General features: G+C 37.3%; 1 protein-coding gene across 1 annotated transcript in view; it reads left to right on the forward strand.

The window, feature by feature from the left end:
- Positions 1–9778: 9778 nt before the first annotated feature.
- Positions 9779–17538, forward strand: part of gucy1b1 (guanylate cyclase 1 soluble subunit beta 1) — a 37937-nt gene continuing 30177 nt past the window's right edge. The window contains exons 1-4 of the mRNA XM_088911965.1: positions 9779–9978; positions 10354–10427; positions 11830–11930; positions 14220–14338. Of these exons, the coding sequence (XP_088768091.1) occupies positions 9976–9978; positions 10354–10427; positions 11830–11930; positions 14220–14338 (297 nt within the window). The 5' untranslated portion in view covers positions 9779–9975. The remainder of the gene's footprint in view (positions 9979–10353; positions 10428–11829; positions 11931–14219; positions 14339–17538) is intronic.

The raw sequence follows: 17538 nt of genomic DNA on the forward strand, positions 1-17538 counted from the left end.
TATCCTGTGGCTTAACAAATGAATGTTCTTGAGTGCCCCAGTCAAAGACCTGACTATTCTGTTAGAAAACACATGGTAATTCTGGAAAATTGCTGTCTATCAATGATCCCCAACCAATTTTTTTTTACTTTTGACCAGTTTTAGCTGTTATTGTTGACAAGATGCTTTCACCACATTTTGACTTGGGGGGGGGGGGGGGGATGAATACTTATGCAATCAATATATTTATTTTTAAATGTATTCTTAAACCACAATTAGTTTGTTTGTTTTTTTTACTGGCACTGAAAGTACTGTACATATAAGTAAATATCCCTTGATAAAGTAATTGTTTCTTTCCATGTTACATTTATTAATCTTTTTAGTAGTTTTCAGATATATCCGTTTGAGAAAAGCTTTTAAAACTGTAATATGTTTTGTGAGAGCAGAAAGACTGATCTGTCTAGAGGTACAGAGGTTGCACTTATAAAGGATGAAGTAATGGGGTGCATCATCAGAATTATTACCACTACTCTCTTATTACTCTTATTATTATACTACAGTTATAACAGCAAAGATTAAAACATGATATACAGTAACATGAACTGACAGAACTGAAAACTGAGCTATAACTCTATTATATTATTATATATTATATTACATTATATTATCATTATATCAAACATATCACTACTCTGCTCTCCTCCCCACTGATAGCTGATGTGTGGTGAGCTTTTCTGGCTTTTCAAAGGGGAGTCCCCTTTGAGTGGAGTGTCCAGAAAAGCGCTATATAAGTGTAAGCAATTATTATTATTATAATAACAAAAAGTGCCTCAGTAGCCCTTGGTACCACCTTGAGACAGTGAAAGATAAGAGACTCTGCAATTTTCCTTTCATAAATACAGTTATCATAATGCTCCCAATCAATTCTTACAGGAAAGACAAAAAAGAAAATGAAACAAATAATATTTCAAAGATTTTCAGTAGATTTGTGTATTGAACACAGCTAAACACAATGTAGATGGATATTGCAATAAAACATCAACAAACAAACTGATGTCACTCTTTTCATGTTTACATTTGCTTCAAATGAACTTATCATACTCATACCGTATGTAATGACTCACCTTTTACTCTTCATGTTTAAAATTCCTGGTATTTATAATTATTTGAAGAAGAAAGGAAAATTGGTTAAGAAACTAACGGCTAGAAGTGTAATATGAATCATAAAGGGAATCATTTTAAAATACACAAAATAAACTTATAAAAGTAATAGCTGCAGTTAGTGTATATGGACATTGCATTGAATTCAGATTTATATCCTGAACTAAAAGAGTTATGAGTACTGCTTTAATCAGCTTCTTATGAGTCATATATTTTTGACAAGTTGTTCTCATGTTGAACTGTTCAACAGTTATTACACATGCATTAAACTAAAGATAAACACAACTTTGGGGCTGGATATACTGTACAGTAGATACAATATTGGAATAATTTCTTTACTCCAAGAAAATAATGAATATCTAATACAAATTGTATTAATATTTTATGTACAATATGTAATAGTTTATGTGTGTTTGAATGAAACAAAATCAATGTCTAATCTATTAATGTGATTTACTGTGACAAGGTGATATACTTCTCAAAACCTGTGTCTGGAATGGAAAAGATTGTGCTTCACCAGCAATTATCTCATATCATCTATCATGACTTTGATTTGTTTGTGTATTTCAAAGCACAGGATCCAATTCTGTGGTAGATGCAGGGTATTTATGCCTAGAGAACTGATACTTGAACCATTTGAAAGGATTTTTGAATTGGGGTGTCTAATTCAATAGATACAGCAGATAGTCATAAAGACATCAGCAACATCTAATTCTATCATTTCATACTGTATACTGTGACCTTTTCCCCTTAAGGTTTGAACTACCCGTAATTATATAGCAGTATGACTATATAGTAATGTTCACTGTGCTATGTACTGCAAAGGAACAAGTAATAGGTTTATTCCATGCTGAAAAGAGAAGAGAGAAAATACAATATTTCTGCTGTGAAGCCTTCTTTGGGGTTTTCTTTTTAGCATGGAATAAACCTATTACTTGTTTCTTTGTAGACTACGCATGCTGATGCAGCTTCCCACCTGTGCTATGTACTGTATAACAGTGTATTAAAACCCAATCTTAATGCAGGGAAATCTTTTTTATCTGTTAATTAATTTTGTAGTTATATGCTGTATGCTCATTATACCAATATGGATAATGAAACATTCTGTACAACTTAACCAATACAAGCCAGTGTTAAACACAGATAACCTGCATAGGTCACTAGCTAAGTGGCTCTAGTACTAGACAGTTAAGCAGGTTGGAGAGTCCCACTGCTCTGGGAGAGCAGTTGTTTAATGTGCTTAATCAAAAGTTAGCTAAGCCATGCTGTAGCTGGAGCAGGGGTGGACTAAGGGGTCATTTGTAATGGGCTAGGAACAGAGTATTTGTGCTGATCATTCCAAACCATATATGCTGAAGTTTTTTCTTTAAAGTGGCAGATAGGAAACTTTAAAATGCCTCAAAAACATAAAAGGCAATAAACTAGGAAGCAAGTCCAGCACAGTCCTGCATATCAGAAGTAGCGTTTTCCTTAACTCTCTTATCCTCCAAAGAAGAAGATAGATGCTGTGAGGGAACAAGTAATCGGTTTATTCCATGCTGAAAAAAAGAAGAAAGAAAACACAACGTTTCAGCCGTGGAGCCTTCTTCAGATGTTCTCACACCTTCTTCAGGCCTTCTCACACCTGAAGAAGGCTCCACGGCTGAAACGTTGTGTTTTCTTTCTTCTTTTTTTCAGCATGGAATAAACCGATTACTTGTTCCTTTGCAGCCTACATATGCTGACGCAGCTACCCACCTGAACTACTAGATGCTGTGAGTTCTAACTTCCTATAGACAAAACACCAACCATTCAGCATACTCTTTGAGGACTGAACCTTAAAATGCATTTCTGAGAAATGAAGAGAACAGAAGTGATTTTAGAGATAGTTTTCTATATATGAGGGAAAAGTTACTTCCTTTTAGTACCCACAATGGGTGAACTTGTATGTCTGCAATGCACTAGTTTAGAGATACAATTCTCACAACTGCAGCAGTTTAGCCTGTCTTATCTTTAGGAACGACAAAAAGAAAGTGTTTTGTTATGCAAAAACCAGGGTTGTCTACCTAAAATGCTGTATCTCTGCTATTTTGCACCAAGGCTGCTTTGGACTATGGAAGGCTTGGAACTAAAAGTGTGGATAAATAGATGCGTTTTTGTGTTGTTTAAAGTAAATATTCATCTGCCTTTAAGGTCAATAATAATTATTATAATTAATAATTGCTTACACTTATATAACGCTTTTCTGGACACTCCACTTAAAGCACTTTACAGGTAATGGGGACTCCCCTCCACCACCACCAATGTGCAGCATCCACCTGGTTAAAAGTTATTAGGTTATATCTAAAGGTTAGAGCCTTCCTGTGTCATGGAAGCAGAAACAACACATCATCTGCAAGGTTAATTTTAATTCCTAGCAGATGATGGGGTGTTTAATCCTCTATTTTAAACGGGTGTTGCATCTTTACCATTTTACTTTTACATTAATAAAACACCTATCATATGCACCAGCTTAGCGAGTTTATAAAAAGAGACATCTCTCCTAATTTATTGCAATGTCATTAAGATACAATGTAGCTATAATTAAGGGTATTAGGTCAATAAGGCAACCAATTAATCTGCAAACACATTCTGAAATATCAACACATGTTCTACTTTTCAAAGAAAATTGCTGGGTGAAAACGATTTTGTGGTTTCTTTCAACGTAAAGGAATCCCTTCTTTCTGCACATTTTTTACTCTTTACTAAGGAGTGTACATGAAGTGTTCACTGCAGTTTCATACTGTAACTACATACAGTACTACCAGTCACCTCTATGCAAAATATTATAGCCAATCAGATTAAATGATAAAAAATATAGAGGTTTTCAAAACAATACCTAAATCAGGTTCTGATGGCAGCTTGCTATACAAGAAAATGTTATGAGTTTAAATATTTCATGGGCTGCACAGTGACACAGTGGTTAGCATTACCGCCTTGTAGTGCTGGGACACTAGTTTAATACCTGGGGTGCTATCGGTGTGTAGTTACAGTGTTCAGTCCCTGTAACTCTGGTTTCATTCCAGGTACTCCAGTTTCCCCCAGCAATCCAAAGACCTACTGGTATGTTTATAGACTTCTGAGAAAATCGGTCCAGGTTTGAGTTTGTGTATGTGTGTACCCTGCCATGGACTGGCTTCCTGACAAGGGAATATCCTTCCTTGTGCTTCTTGCTTGCCGGAATAGTGACCCTAAATTCCTAGAGTGCTCCCATGTGACCCTAAATTGAATGATGTGGTTAAAAAATAGATATATGGATGGAATTATTTCACTCCCTTACATGGCATTTGTGTTCTCTTATTCTCTAGCACAGCTTAATAATAAAGTAACGACCTAAATTTAAACAAATGTTTATTAAGCGAACAAATGCCACTATCCTATATGCAGTATTGCACAACATACAATGGTTACAGTATGAATGGATATGTACAATTCAGTTAGTTTAAGAGCCCTATCTTCTGTAGATTTGAAAGTGCAGAATTATATTCTTAGAATCTGAAGACAGCAAAACTTTAATAGAACAAAGAGAAAAAACCTGTATCCCAATAAACAAAACAATCTCTTGTAATCTCTTATTCTAACCAGATGCTCACATATACTGTACAGTAGATGGAAACCAATTTCCCTCTTCCAACAAAGGCATAATTAAAACAGGAGAGACATTTTTAGCCTGTGCGTTCCGCAAAAAAAGAAATCAGACTATTCAAATCAATAAGACAATACTTTCTATTACTGTACATAATAAAGCTCAGTACTCAAAATTCAGATTAATTTAAATTTCAGTTCAATACTTTATTGTCCTGACAACAAAGTTGATTGGAATTTGCTCCAGTGCAACCCAGATAAAAAAATGGCAAAACATCCAACATCCAAGATCATATTGAGGTGCATATTGAGGTGCCTAGTTTCCACTAGATAGCTGCTATTTCGGAACCGAGTAGTACTGCATTTGATGCCTTGAAACCTCCTCCCCAAAGGGAGAAATTTTAAAAAAGGGGCTGGTAGGATGGAGGGGGACTGTGGTCACCTTCTTGGCTTTTTGTTTGATGCGTCTGTCGTAAATTAAAGGCAAGAGAGGGAGGATTACATCCAGCAATCTTGAATGTTGTGCATCCGACTCTTTCTGGTTGTTTCCTCTCTTGGGCGGTTCTAATGCCGTTAACAAGAAGGTGACCACACTCCCAATCACTCTCAGTCATTGCTTCCTGATTCCAAACTTTCTCAATTGTCGTAGAGAAAATGAGATCCCTCACTACAAACTAACCAACTTAAAATATTAGGCATTGTGTCCTGAATAAACACTGGATATCCAAAATTGTTTAAAACATTTTTTTTTAACTTGCCACTTACCGGTACAGTTTTTAGATTCAGTAAACTGTGATACAATTGTTTCTAATGTGACTGTAGAGGGAAAACAAAGGACAGAGAAGGGTAATTCCGTCATAGTATTTGCATACAGTATTGTCACACCTGAAGAAGGCTCCACGGCTGAAATGTGGTGTTCTCTTTCTTCTTTTTTTCAGCATGGAATAGACCTATTACTTGTTCCTTTGCAGCCTACGCATGCTGACTCAGCTACCCACCTGAACTACTTTGCATACGGTAGTTTGCTTAGTATTTCCTTTTGCTTAGTATTTCCTTTTATTTTATTAAATAGCACATTTAGATTCTGGAATGAAAAATAATACAAATAAAACTGATTGTATAATGTTCTTGCTGAAAAGAACAAACAAGACATTTTCTCAGAATGTTGTGTATTTCAGTCTCTCCTATTTTCTTTTCATGTTGAAATTAAGCTTTGCATGTTCCTTTTGCAGGGCAGGTTTGATGATGTGGTGGTTAGTGCTGTTGTCACAGGGCTCCAGGGCCCTGAATTCAATTCACAATGTGCTTTCTGTGTGTAGGCTATTTGCTCTCCCTGTGTTTGTGTGGATTGTTTCTGTTTTCCTTCCAGAAACATGCTAGGTAGGTTAATAAAATAGTAACCCTGGTCCTTGAGTGCTGAGTTTCTGTTGCCACATTTCAATTAGCACCTACTGGTTTCTAAATAACAAAAGATCTTCTCACAGAACAGTTTGCTCCCTAAAATAATGGGAACCATTTTTCTGAGCCAGATAATGCAGAGATAATCTGCCTCATGGGTACTAAAAGAAAATAAAACATGCTTGAAATAAAAAACTCAGGATTTTGCCTCTAAATTTAGTTTAACTCTTCTGTGATCAAAGATACTTACAATGTGTGCCTATCTGCAAAGAGTAGGCCAGAATGTTTTGGATATTATAGAGCCTTGGATTCGAAGAAAGGTGTAACTCACTCACAGTGCCCTGCTTTTTCTTGCGCAAGAGGATATAGGAAAGTGACTGTTTTGACACTGCTTCTTAAATACGCAGCTGGAACAGTTATCCTATTGATGGATATTTCCCACCTTCCACCTTGACCAGTAAACCAGTAAACCAGTAAACCAACTTGACATAGGACTCTGCAAACAAAATGTGAAAATTCATCTAAGACAGTGGCTGTTTTTAGTAAGAAAAATGTTTTTTTTTTCAAAATGAAGCTTTTTCCAAAAGCAAAGACGGAGAATGATAGAAAATGGCCAAATATGATTTTGAGCAGGTTGTGAGGAGAGCTAAGGCTAATTACAAGTATAAGCTGGAGAACAGGTTCCATGCCAGGGATAGATGAGGGGTGTGGCAGGGTCTCCAGCTAATCACTGGCTTTAGGATCAAACACACAGAATATCACAACAATCCTAATTCCTGATTACCTCACTGAATTTTTTTGTAGATTTGACAGACTGACAACTAATCAACCGAGTCTACCTACAGTTGTGGAGCCCCTGAAGCCACCCTTTGAGAGTTGGGAGCATGAGGTGTCTGCTACACAAATCTGCTACACAAAGAACACAGCAGGAAGGCAGCATGACCTGATCTGGTGTCCAAAACAACTCTTAAGTGCTGTGCCTATCACTCGTTACTGCCCTTACTGCCATTTTTAATATGTCATGAGCTGTGTAAAGTTCTTGCATTGTTATGATGCATTGGTCAGGACCCTATGCAGACGGTATAATCCAGAAGTATTATGGACACGGGGTGGAGACGACGAGGAACTGGGCAGGTAGACAAGGTTTAAAAACCGGAGCAGGATCCGGTGCAGGGACGGGGAATAAACCCAGATGGTCAGGACGCCGTGGTGAAGCCAATGCTGTCGGGTCTCTCCTGGACCCGCTGGTAGGCGGGCTTCTGGGCGTCCATCAAAGTTGAGCCCAGAATGGTAGGAGTGTCTGTCTTAAATAGGGAGGGGCTGGATAGGATGGCAGCTCCTCCTCACAAAATCAAAACTTAAATGAGAAAGAGCTGGAGCGCCCTTAAGAGGAGGGACTTACGATCGTGACATGCATGTTTTAAATCTGCAGTGATGACTCCAGTGCCAAAAAAGCTAATGTCAGTTGGCTGAATGATTATAGGCCCATGGCGCTGACCTCAGTTATTATGAAAGTTTTTGAGTGACTGTAATAAATGATCACCAGTAATAAATTCTAGTCATCTTAGGAGGTGAACAATTGAAAGCATATTAAATAATGATGGTGATGTTGTGGTTTGGGTGACCCCTAAATGCAGGAACTGCTTTTCCTTTGTCACTGACTATGCCATGTAGCAATTGTAATGTGTACTAGGACCATTTTCCCCTTGTCGCAAGTTCTTTTGCCCCCCCGAACCACCAGTACATCCAGACAAGACAGTTATTGTATATAATAACCCATTTTATTCCGATGTTCTTATAACATAAACATAACCAGATAAAACAGCCATGACTGCTCACCACATGCACAGAACACAGGACACAATTACTCATAAAAACCCTAGTCCTCGAACTCCAGTTACCAGTATCAAATGACCCAAAAGAACAGTCCGATATTGCCCTTCTCCAGAATCAACTTCAGTCAATAACCTGGTTTCCCTTCTTACACCATAGTGAAGAATCAGTGAAGTTCCAGGCATCCTCCTCAGTCCTGGGTGTCCTGAACAATGTGCCCCTGCTGTTCCCCCCACTACCCTGTTAGTCACGACTCACAAGCCACTGAAGCTAAGCAGATGTGAGCCTGGTCAGTACATGGATGAAGACCTCCTGGGAAAAACGAGGTTGATGCTGGAAGTAGTGTTGTGGAACCAGTAGGGGGCACTCACCCTATGGTCTGTGTGGGTCCTAACGTGTCAGTATAGTGATATGGACACTATACAGTAAAATGCACCATCCTTTGAAAGATACTCTGTGGTCACTAAAAATCCCAGGGCGTTTCTCGAAAAGAGTAGGGGTGTTACCCTGGCGTCCTTGCCTTTACCAGTCATGGCCTCCTAATAATCCCCATCCATAAATTGGCTTCCTCACTCTGTTCTCCTTCCCACTGATAGCTGGTGTGCAGTGAGCATACTGGCGCACAATGGCTGCCGTCACATCATCCAGGTGGGTCCCCATTACCTGTGAAGTGCTTTGGGTGGAGTGTCCACCCTATGTAAGTGTAAGGAATTATTTATGAATTAAATAATAATCATAATATTATTCATAATAATAATCATCATCTCTAAGTCCAGTTTTGGGTAAAGGGGGAGAAAGATGATGCTGGGGTTTTCCTCCACTGCTCCCCGTCCCTGGTCTCTCAGGTGCTCTGAGTCCCTGGGCCCAACTGCAGCAATCTCTCGCAATTCTTCCTTCTCCAAAAGTCCTGAGCTCTCTCCTCACTGGGGCTATTTGAAGCACCCCTAAACAGGCTCATGACTCACACCCCAGGTGTGGGGTGGGCGTGTCACAATATGGTCTTGCGTGTGGCCTGAGGTGATCAACTGGCTTCATGTAGATGGTCAGGTGTAACGATGCAGTGTGTATTCACACACTGTCCCAGATCCCCCTTCACTGACAAAGGAAAGCTTAAGAACCTGAGGCAATGAAATACAGATGCACAACCCTTACAGAGATAACTACACATTCAATGCCCACTTAAGATCCAACAGCCCCAGTCACCTTTCTTCTCACTCCCATTATTTTGACTCTGTGACAGTGACAGTGTCAAAGACATCTTTTATGGAGGAAAAAGTAAGGTAATCAAAAGTGTCATGGTGCAAAAAATAAAACTGCTCCTTTTCAGATTTTTAGGGTTAATTTTGTAGGATTAAGAGATGTTCAATGGGCATTGACATTGAATTAAAGTTGAGCTATTTCTGAAAAAAAAACAGTTAATGAGGTAATTTCTAAACAAAGCTGCGCATCCTGCGCATCCTCTTTCGTATAAATTCGAAAATTACCATATGATAAAGAAATACAAAAAGGTTTGGCAATGAAAACCTTTCTAACTAGTGTTCGTTTTTTGCCTTACACAAACAACAGTACAGGAACCTGTTCTGCCTTCATAATATGAACCTCATGTTGATAGACGCTCCGATAGCAAACATAGAAAGAAACAAATAGAATATGTGACTTTATGTTACATAAAAATCAATAACTACAATTTCGTCCAGCATTTCTAAACTCACTAACCATAAGAGAGTAGGAATATTCGACACAAATCCTCTTACAAGCCACCAATTAATCTCAAACGTTGTCCTGTACAACATTGTCCCTCCCCGTTTCTCTCAGTGGGCTGTGGCAGTCTGGTGCGTTGAACTATCCTCGAACAATAATTGGAGCTGGCTGATGCCAGTCGGAAGGAAAGAATTTGCAGTTGGGAATGTTTCTTCGTGTAGAAGGTAGACGCTGAAATTGTGATAACATTAACACATCACCTTTTTGAAGAAGGGATCAAGAACTGTAATTCGTTTCAAAATGGTATGTAAAATATTTGCTTATAACATATGCAACGCAGTTTACAAGTGCATCCTGAGCAGAACGGTGTTTCTGTTTGAGAAACGTACATTTATATAGTTGAATATGGACGTTGCCTATATTTCTTTACAAAAATATTTACTTGTACATTTTTATTTCATTTTCAATGAGTGCGAAAATACATTGTCGTATGAACAGTTAGCAGTGTATCAAAGTCATGGTTTCACCGAAGTGCAAAAGGCTTATCTATGCCTGTTTTATAATAATAATACCATTTACAGCAACGCGACTTGGTATGACATCCAAGTAAAAACAATGGTTCGTAAAATATTCCCCCAGGTTCAGATGACTCTTTTTTTGCTTTTCTGAACATTTCAGTATGGCTTTGTCAATCACGCCCTGGAACTCCTGGTGTTAAGAAATTACGGCCCTGAAGTGTGGGAAGACATCAAGTGAGTTACGAATTTAATTAAATTCAAAATCCACTGAGTGCAGAAAGCAAATTAGACGTTCGTATAGTTATTTTGGAGTGTCAGTTTTTTAAAAATACTTAAAACCACTTCAATATGCATTAACTTTATTTCATTTTAATGTATCCCGTCTTTATGTGTTAAGTGGTGTAACTACAGTACTAAATTGTACTACTTACGCTCCTTCTACACGTTTTACTACATCTGCTACAGTGCTTTCCCATTTTTACAACAGCTTTAAAGTATTGACACTACTGCTTCTAACAATAAGAATCTTGATAATTATTGGAATTAGGAGAAACTTACTGTAAATATAGAACAGTCTTTCCACATTGCATCACAAAAAGGCCCTTTAGCTGAGTTTATAAACAATAACTCTTCAAGAGCATGGGCAACCATTTAATTCTGTTTATTTTACATTATTTGCCTTTTGAATGCAAAGACCTATACTCTTGAGTTTATCTCAATCTCTTAAGAACGTAAACACAGCTGTTTAAGCATTTAGAATTCCTAATATAGCCCTACCATATGAAAAATAATAAAGGCAGTTGTCAACTGTTAAAATTCAAAGAATTGAGGTAATAAAGTAAACTCACATGATAATGCAATTTCTGCAGTTCTTTCAGTTGGCAGTGAAACTTTGGGAATGAAAGTAGCTGCTAACTGTCTCATCAAACCATTTGTCCCAAATTAGTTCCAGTTATCAGATACAAGAAACAAAAATTGTACAAGTTATATAAATCACCTAAGGAGGAGACCTGCACATAGGAAGTCTTAATTTTAATTAATGTAAAATATAGTTTTGTGCCTGATTTGTTTTTATCTAAAGTGATGAATAGGATGCTCATTAATTTAACGTCAAATTGGAACAGCTTGATGTGGTATCCTGTTTAATTCCCTCAACTCTCTTATTCCCAGCACTAGCATAGCCAATTTCCCAATATAGTAACTAATAGAAGAGAACTCTGTAAATTGAAGAGGCCCTGTTCATCTCATAAGGGAATATCCAAGCGTTTATTATGACAACAATTCTTGCTTTTTTGAGTGCAGATGTTGTCCACTCTGCACTTCATGTTTCATTTTGGCAGAAATTTCATGTGTTTACTTATTTCTGGAAGTTAAATTTATGACTTTAAAAGAATTTTAATTTTAGAAACTTAGAAGTTTGACGTTTTTGGGCCATTTCTCTAGCAACTTATCCTGGAGAAAAAAGACTGAGTCTGAGATAACCATTTTTGGCAACTTTCTTATGCAATCATTCTTTAGTTAAATGCTGTTGAAGGTTCATAAAGGACTTCAAAAAGCAGTAACTGACTTTTTGTAAAAAGAGAACCTCTGGATTTTGCTGCAAACAAGATTGTAATGTCTGTGAATATTTTCTCAGGAAGGAAGCTCAACTTGATGTCGAAGGCCAGTTTCTGGTCAGATTAATTTATGAAGATGCCAAAACCTATGATCTCGTTGCTGCTGCAAGCAAAGTTCTGAGTAAGTGTAACGCCGGAAACATTGAAATATAATGAATTCCTTATGTCAAAAATCATGTCAATCTCTTAATTCTTAATCATGGTAGTATGTTGCTTACCCCAAGAACTGTTTTAACTGAAATCACTCTGACTTTCACTATGATGTGGCTGCTACTCAGTGTTTTGCTTCCTCTTTAACCTGCCTTTACTGTTTATGGCCTGAATTTTTGTTTTTAGTGTAAAAAAAGTAAGAAGTGCCAATCTATTGTGGGAATGCTACATTTAACAAGTAAGAGGTTTTCATTGTTGTACAACAGTATTTACAGGCAGCGGGACTTACTTGTCCCAAAAATTCTCTTTGCACCTATGTTAAATGTACAGTACCCATGCTGAATATTATAATGTTATCAGGTTGCCTTATGATTGTTTTATATGAGGTGTGTATACCTCCTTTTATTAGGTACATAAATGTATCCATTTGACGTTTTTTTTAAAGCTGATGAGTGAGAAGATACTTTCACAGAATTTTGATTTAGCTGCAAGAAATAACTTAAGAGTTCAGTGAAAAAACATTTCACATGTAGTGAACTTCAAAAAGCAGTTCATGTTTTTCATTCACATAAGGGAAAACTTTGCAGAGTTTGCATCTTAAAAGAGGCTGACGTTCAATTTTCTGGAAGCACATAATTCACATCTAGCTCTTTGGGAGAAAAACCCTGGCCAATGTCCACCTCTGTTCTGCAATCCAATGTCTTTTGGTATTGCAATGCAGTATTGCGAGGCCAAAGGTTCAGATTTAAAGTTTATAGAATTGTTTTACCAGCAAAACTCTGAAGGCTCAATGGGTCATCAAGATCACTTAATTCTCTGTGGTTGTGTATAGTAACCAGATAGCTAAAAGACATAAAAGCATTTTCAACATACTGTATTAAGAAGGGGATTAATAAATCTGAACATTGTGTATTTATAAATGTATGTAATTAGGTTTTACTGCTATATCATTGATATATTGAGTCCACCTTTTCATACAATTCTATCTTATTTTAGTGTTGAAAAATCTTGATGTACACTTCTGTTTCTTATGTTAAATCAACCTTTAGTTACAGCTCATCAAGAATATGAATACATTTGGTGGCTACTGTACATTTTAGAATGTGGAAATATGTTTTTCCCTAAAACTTTTAGTGCTAGTTTAACAGGGACTTGCATTACCCATAGAGCAGTTATAGCTGTTGCCTCTCAGCTCTAGGGTTCTGAGTTTGATTTCTACCCTGGGTGCAATCTTTGTGGAGTTTCTTTATCCCTATTTTATCTTATTTTTGGAGGGGCAGTCTAGTTTTCTCCTGCCTCATTATTCCCAGACCTGTGGATTAAATTTGACTTGTGCAAGACAATTAGTGTTTATTTCTTTGTCCCCATGAGGAGGAGATCTGAGCAGCTCTACCCTGACAATGGCTCTGCTGCCTCTCTGTCTCATGCTCTGTATTAAATATGGGTTGCATTGGAAGTCACCTCTGTTTTATATTTTGATTTATCTTGTCATACTTTGATTAGTTTGATTAAACTCCTCATGTGATAGTGGACCAAAAATATATGAACTCAGTTTTTCCTGTGTTGGATTACTTTTGCAGAGTACCTTTACTTTCTTTTTTATGTAAGAAGTTATATCAAAACTTTACATAAGTTCTACTTGGTGAAATTTATTTAATCATGTTTTATAGAGTAACTTCATTGTGATACCCATTTAAAGAGATCTTTCTGGAAAACAAAGTAAAGGTGCTGTGTATATACTTGCTTCAAGATGACAGGACCACCCCAAATACAAATTGGAGAGTGCATGTTTTAGTCCTGTACACATCCAGGACTGTTGTATGAAGAGGGCACACCTGACTGGTATAAATTGATTAGTGCAAAATGTATGATGTACAAGCAATTTTAATGATGAAGTGAACAGGGTGACTTGGGATCATAAAAAGATGAGAACAGCAGAGTGCGAAATGCAAATGTTATGTGGGATTTACATCTTTTTTTGAACAGATGGTGGATTTGATTGATTGTAGTTCCCTCTGCTCATTTGTTCCCTGAAAGATGATAATTTCAGTGTATGGTATAGTAATGCCAAACAGTTTTGACATCCTTTATGGTATAAATAATAATTGTACAAATAATATTGAACATGTTTTTTAAATAAAACTAACATGGTTTTGAACTTAAAACATGCCTTTTAAAATATATAAATGAAAAGAGAGTCTTTCAGTTCTTCTTTTTGTTTGTGTTGTCTCTCTGTATCTCTATGCCATTTCCCTATTAGGAATTGATGCTGGGGAGATTCTGCAGATGTTTGGAAAGATGTTTTTTGAATTTTGTCAAGAATCAGGTTATGATACAATTCTGCGGGTATTGGGATCCAACGTTCGAGAATTTTTACAGGTAAGATTGTGCTTACTTTAGTAAACCATAAGAAGAGAGTAGAATGTGATTTACTCATGGCAAGCTTGGAGAGTGATACAGTATGATGGCTATATTTGTTATATTGTAGATTGATACATTTAATAAAAACAAGTCACTGTGTCAGTGTAACAGTGTAGAATTCTTTCAATATAATGTCCATTTATACGCAAAAACTAGTGTCAATAATGAAAAATCATTTCTTCCTGAAGATCCCTGTTTATTCTATTTCTCAGGGTTTAGGTAAAAGTGTCACAGTGGAGTTGTTGTTAGTGCTGCTGCCTTTTGGGTCATGGGTTCAGTTCTAAACTGGGGTGCCTTCTGTGTGGAGTTTGCAAGGTGTCCCTGTTTTTGTGTGAATTTTCTCAGTGGTTTCCTCTAACCTTACAAATTCACACTGATGAGGTTCAAAGCTGTCCCCAGACTGTAAGTCATGTGATGGACTGACATCCTTTCCAGGGTTTAATCCTGTTTTGTGCCCTGTGTTTCTGGGATACAGGTTGCTGTAACCCTTACATGTATTAAATACCTTTCTGATAATGGATATATAGATCTCCTTTAAGGAAAATTATTTCCTTTAAATTTTGTAGGCAGCATGTTAATGATAACACTAAAATTATCCAAATATTGAATTTTAATATATTAACATTAGTATGCACATCATCACATATTCACTTTCATTTTTTGTTACTGTGCTTAGGCCAAACTCGGCAAGTATTCTGTGTTCTTGAGGGTGAAACCAGCTACTGTTAAACAGAATCTTTTAATCATCACATGTAGATCATAATCATGAAAACAGGCTATATACCATTACTAATACTACCTCACCCGTGAGCTCAGTTTTTATGCCCCTTTATTATCATGGTAAATTATCTGTTGTTCAGTTTTGTCAGTTTGAAATACGAATGCACACCAGTGTGTCCTCTTCTGTATTGTAAACCACAATGTTTCAGCTGTGGAGCCTTCTCCAGCTGTGTGGAAGAGAGGAAATAGATCAATATTCATCCCTGGGGGAGGGCAGTTTAACCAGGGAGTGATAAAACATACAACATATAATAAGTAAAACAACTTTATAAAAAATAAATTAAATTACAGAAAGGTGGAAGTGTCATCTTGTAAGATAGGGAAGTTATCATTGATGGTCTCAGGAATAAAAAGGAAGTTAAGGGTGGTAGAGAAGCACCATTAGAATGTAGTTCTGAATCAGGGAATTCCTGTTAGTGTTGATGAGCCGGTGACTGTTTTTGGCCCTTTAAATGACATGTACAGGGTATTGTCCATCAAAAAAGAGTGCATTTTTAGGGCTTGGTTGTAGAAGGCTATGTTGTCACTACCTAGTCATCAGAGTCTGTGTAACTGTGAGAAAGGGAGAGAGTTTTTAGTATGTATGGGGTGGAAGCAGCTGTACAGAAATAGCAGTGTGAGTCACTGGGTTTGTGATAGAAGCTGAGAGTTGTGGATGGTAAATGGAGAGGCAAGTAGTGGAAGAGAAGAGTAGTGGAAGATATGTTAACTGTAAATGGAAGGTATGGGTGAAAGTTGGTGAAGTGATGCGGGAAATGCTCTAGTTGGTCATTAGAGCATATGGCAGCACCGACGCAACGCAGTCATCAGTGTATCACTTATAGATGTCGGGGACAAAGCCAGGGTATGAAGATACTTTCTTATTAAAAAAAGCAGTTGCCAGCAACTTCTGCAAGCTCCACTTTGTTCTTCTTAAATTGTCAACAGATCAAGTGTGTTCAACCAACTGATCAGGTGATGACAGGTGGTAAATTATTCCCCATAGCCATATGGTGAATGTAGGTGAGGCATGGACCTCTGTCTTGCCTTTGCTACAGCCTTTCTACAATGGTATTTGCAAAAACTTCCTAACCATTGTGTAAACCATAAATGCATAAGTTTGCACCGTAGGGGCGAAGAGCTGAGATCCATGTTGGAAAAAGCTGCGTGCAAAAGGAGTGTTTTCTCATTGTGGAGGCACTTCATTCCAATAGGGAAAAACACTATTAAAAGCACCATAGAGGAAGCTTTCAGAAAGTAAAGGATATTGGTACCCTTATATTATAGAGCAAGGCAAATTTTACTAATTTTGTTAGATGACAAAATTCGCACCAGATGAAGATTAAGCAAAAATTCAGTTCTAGTTGTGTCTTCTGAATCTTTAATAGCTTTGGCATTTCTCCCAGCTTTTAGCATGTGAAGGATCACCAGATTCTGACTTTTCAGAGTACTGTAAAACAGGATTTGCTTTTCTGAGACAACTTAATTTTGTTAATCCTCCAAGATCCATTTTTGCAGCATCAAAGGTTTTTCCTTTATTCTTTAATGTACAGCACCTCAGTTTCAGGACACCTTAATTTTGACACGTTTTTAAAAAGCTCGACAAAAAATTCTTGCTTATGGTAAATAAATCTTGTTTCAGCTTTCTGTATTCTCCAAAACAATAACCTCTAATCTCTGTCTCCTATACACGTACCCATATTTCCTTAATCTCTGCTTCTTCCTCTACAGTCAGTGGTCCCTATGTATCTAATTTCCCTAAGACGCACCTTATCTACACGTACACCTTGTGCTCAGGTACTCCTTATCATGACAGCTGCACTTCTTTTTAACACAGTTTTTAGATAAGGTACCTCTTGTTGCACTAATGGAATGCTAAGTATTTGCCATAGCACCTGCCTTAATAAGGGGCAGTCATGAATGCAAAATTACTTATAATTGGACTTTTCTTAAAGGGTTGAGTCTACATGTGTCTTATATTGATTTTTAAGAATCTTTAGTGAATAAAGCCAAGCATTTACTTTAAACCAGTAAAGCTATATAGAACTAATTAATTTGTGCTTTATCATGTGGTACAGGTTTTGGTAATGTTTAATACAAGTAGAACTGCTTGCTGTGCTTGAAGAAATGTATTTGGAATTGACAGAAGTTGATTACAAGATAAGATCACTTTATTAGCCATATACAATTTCTTGCATTAGGAATTCGTCTTTTCGCATACCCCAGCTTACTCTCCATGTGACACACAGACAGGAAGAGAAGCAGGGTCAGCCATTGTACAGCGCCCCTGGAGCAGTTGGGATTAAGGGCCTTGCTCAGGGGCCCAACAGAGTAGGATTCCTCTGCCGGCCGCGGCAACCTTCCAGCCACAGGCACAGATCCTTAGCCACAGAGCCACC

The sequence above is a fragment of the Atractosteus spatula genome, chromosome 1 (assembly GCF_055471065.1).
Source record: "Atractosteus spatula isolate fAtrSpa1 chromosome 1, fAtrSpa1.hap1, whole genome shotgun sequence".
Classification (NCBI taxonomy): domain Eukaryota; kingdom Metazoa; phylum Chordata; class Actinopteri; order Semionotiformes; family Lepisosteidae; genus Atractosteus; species Atractosteus spatula.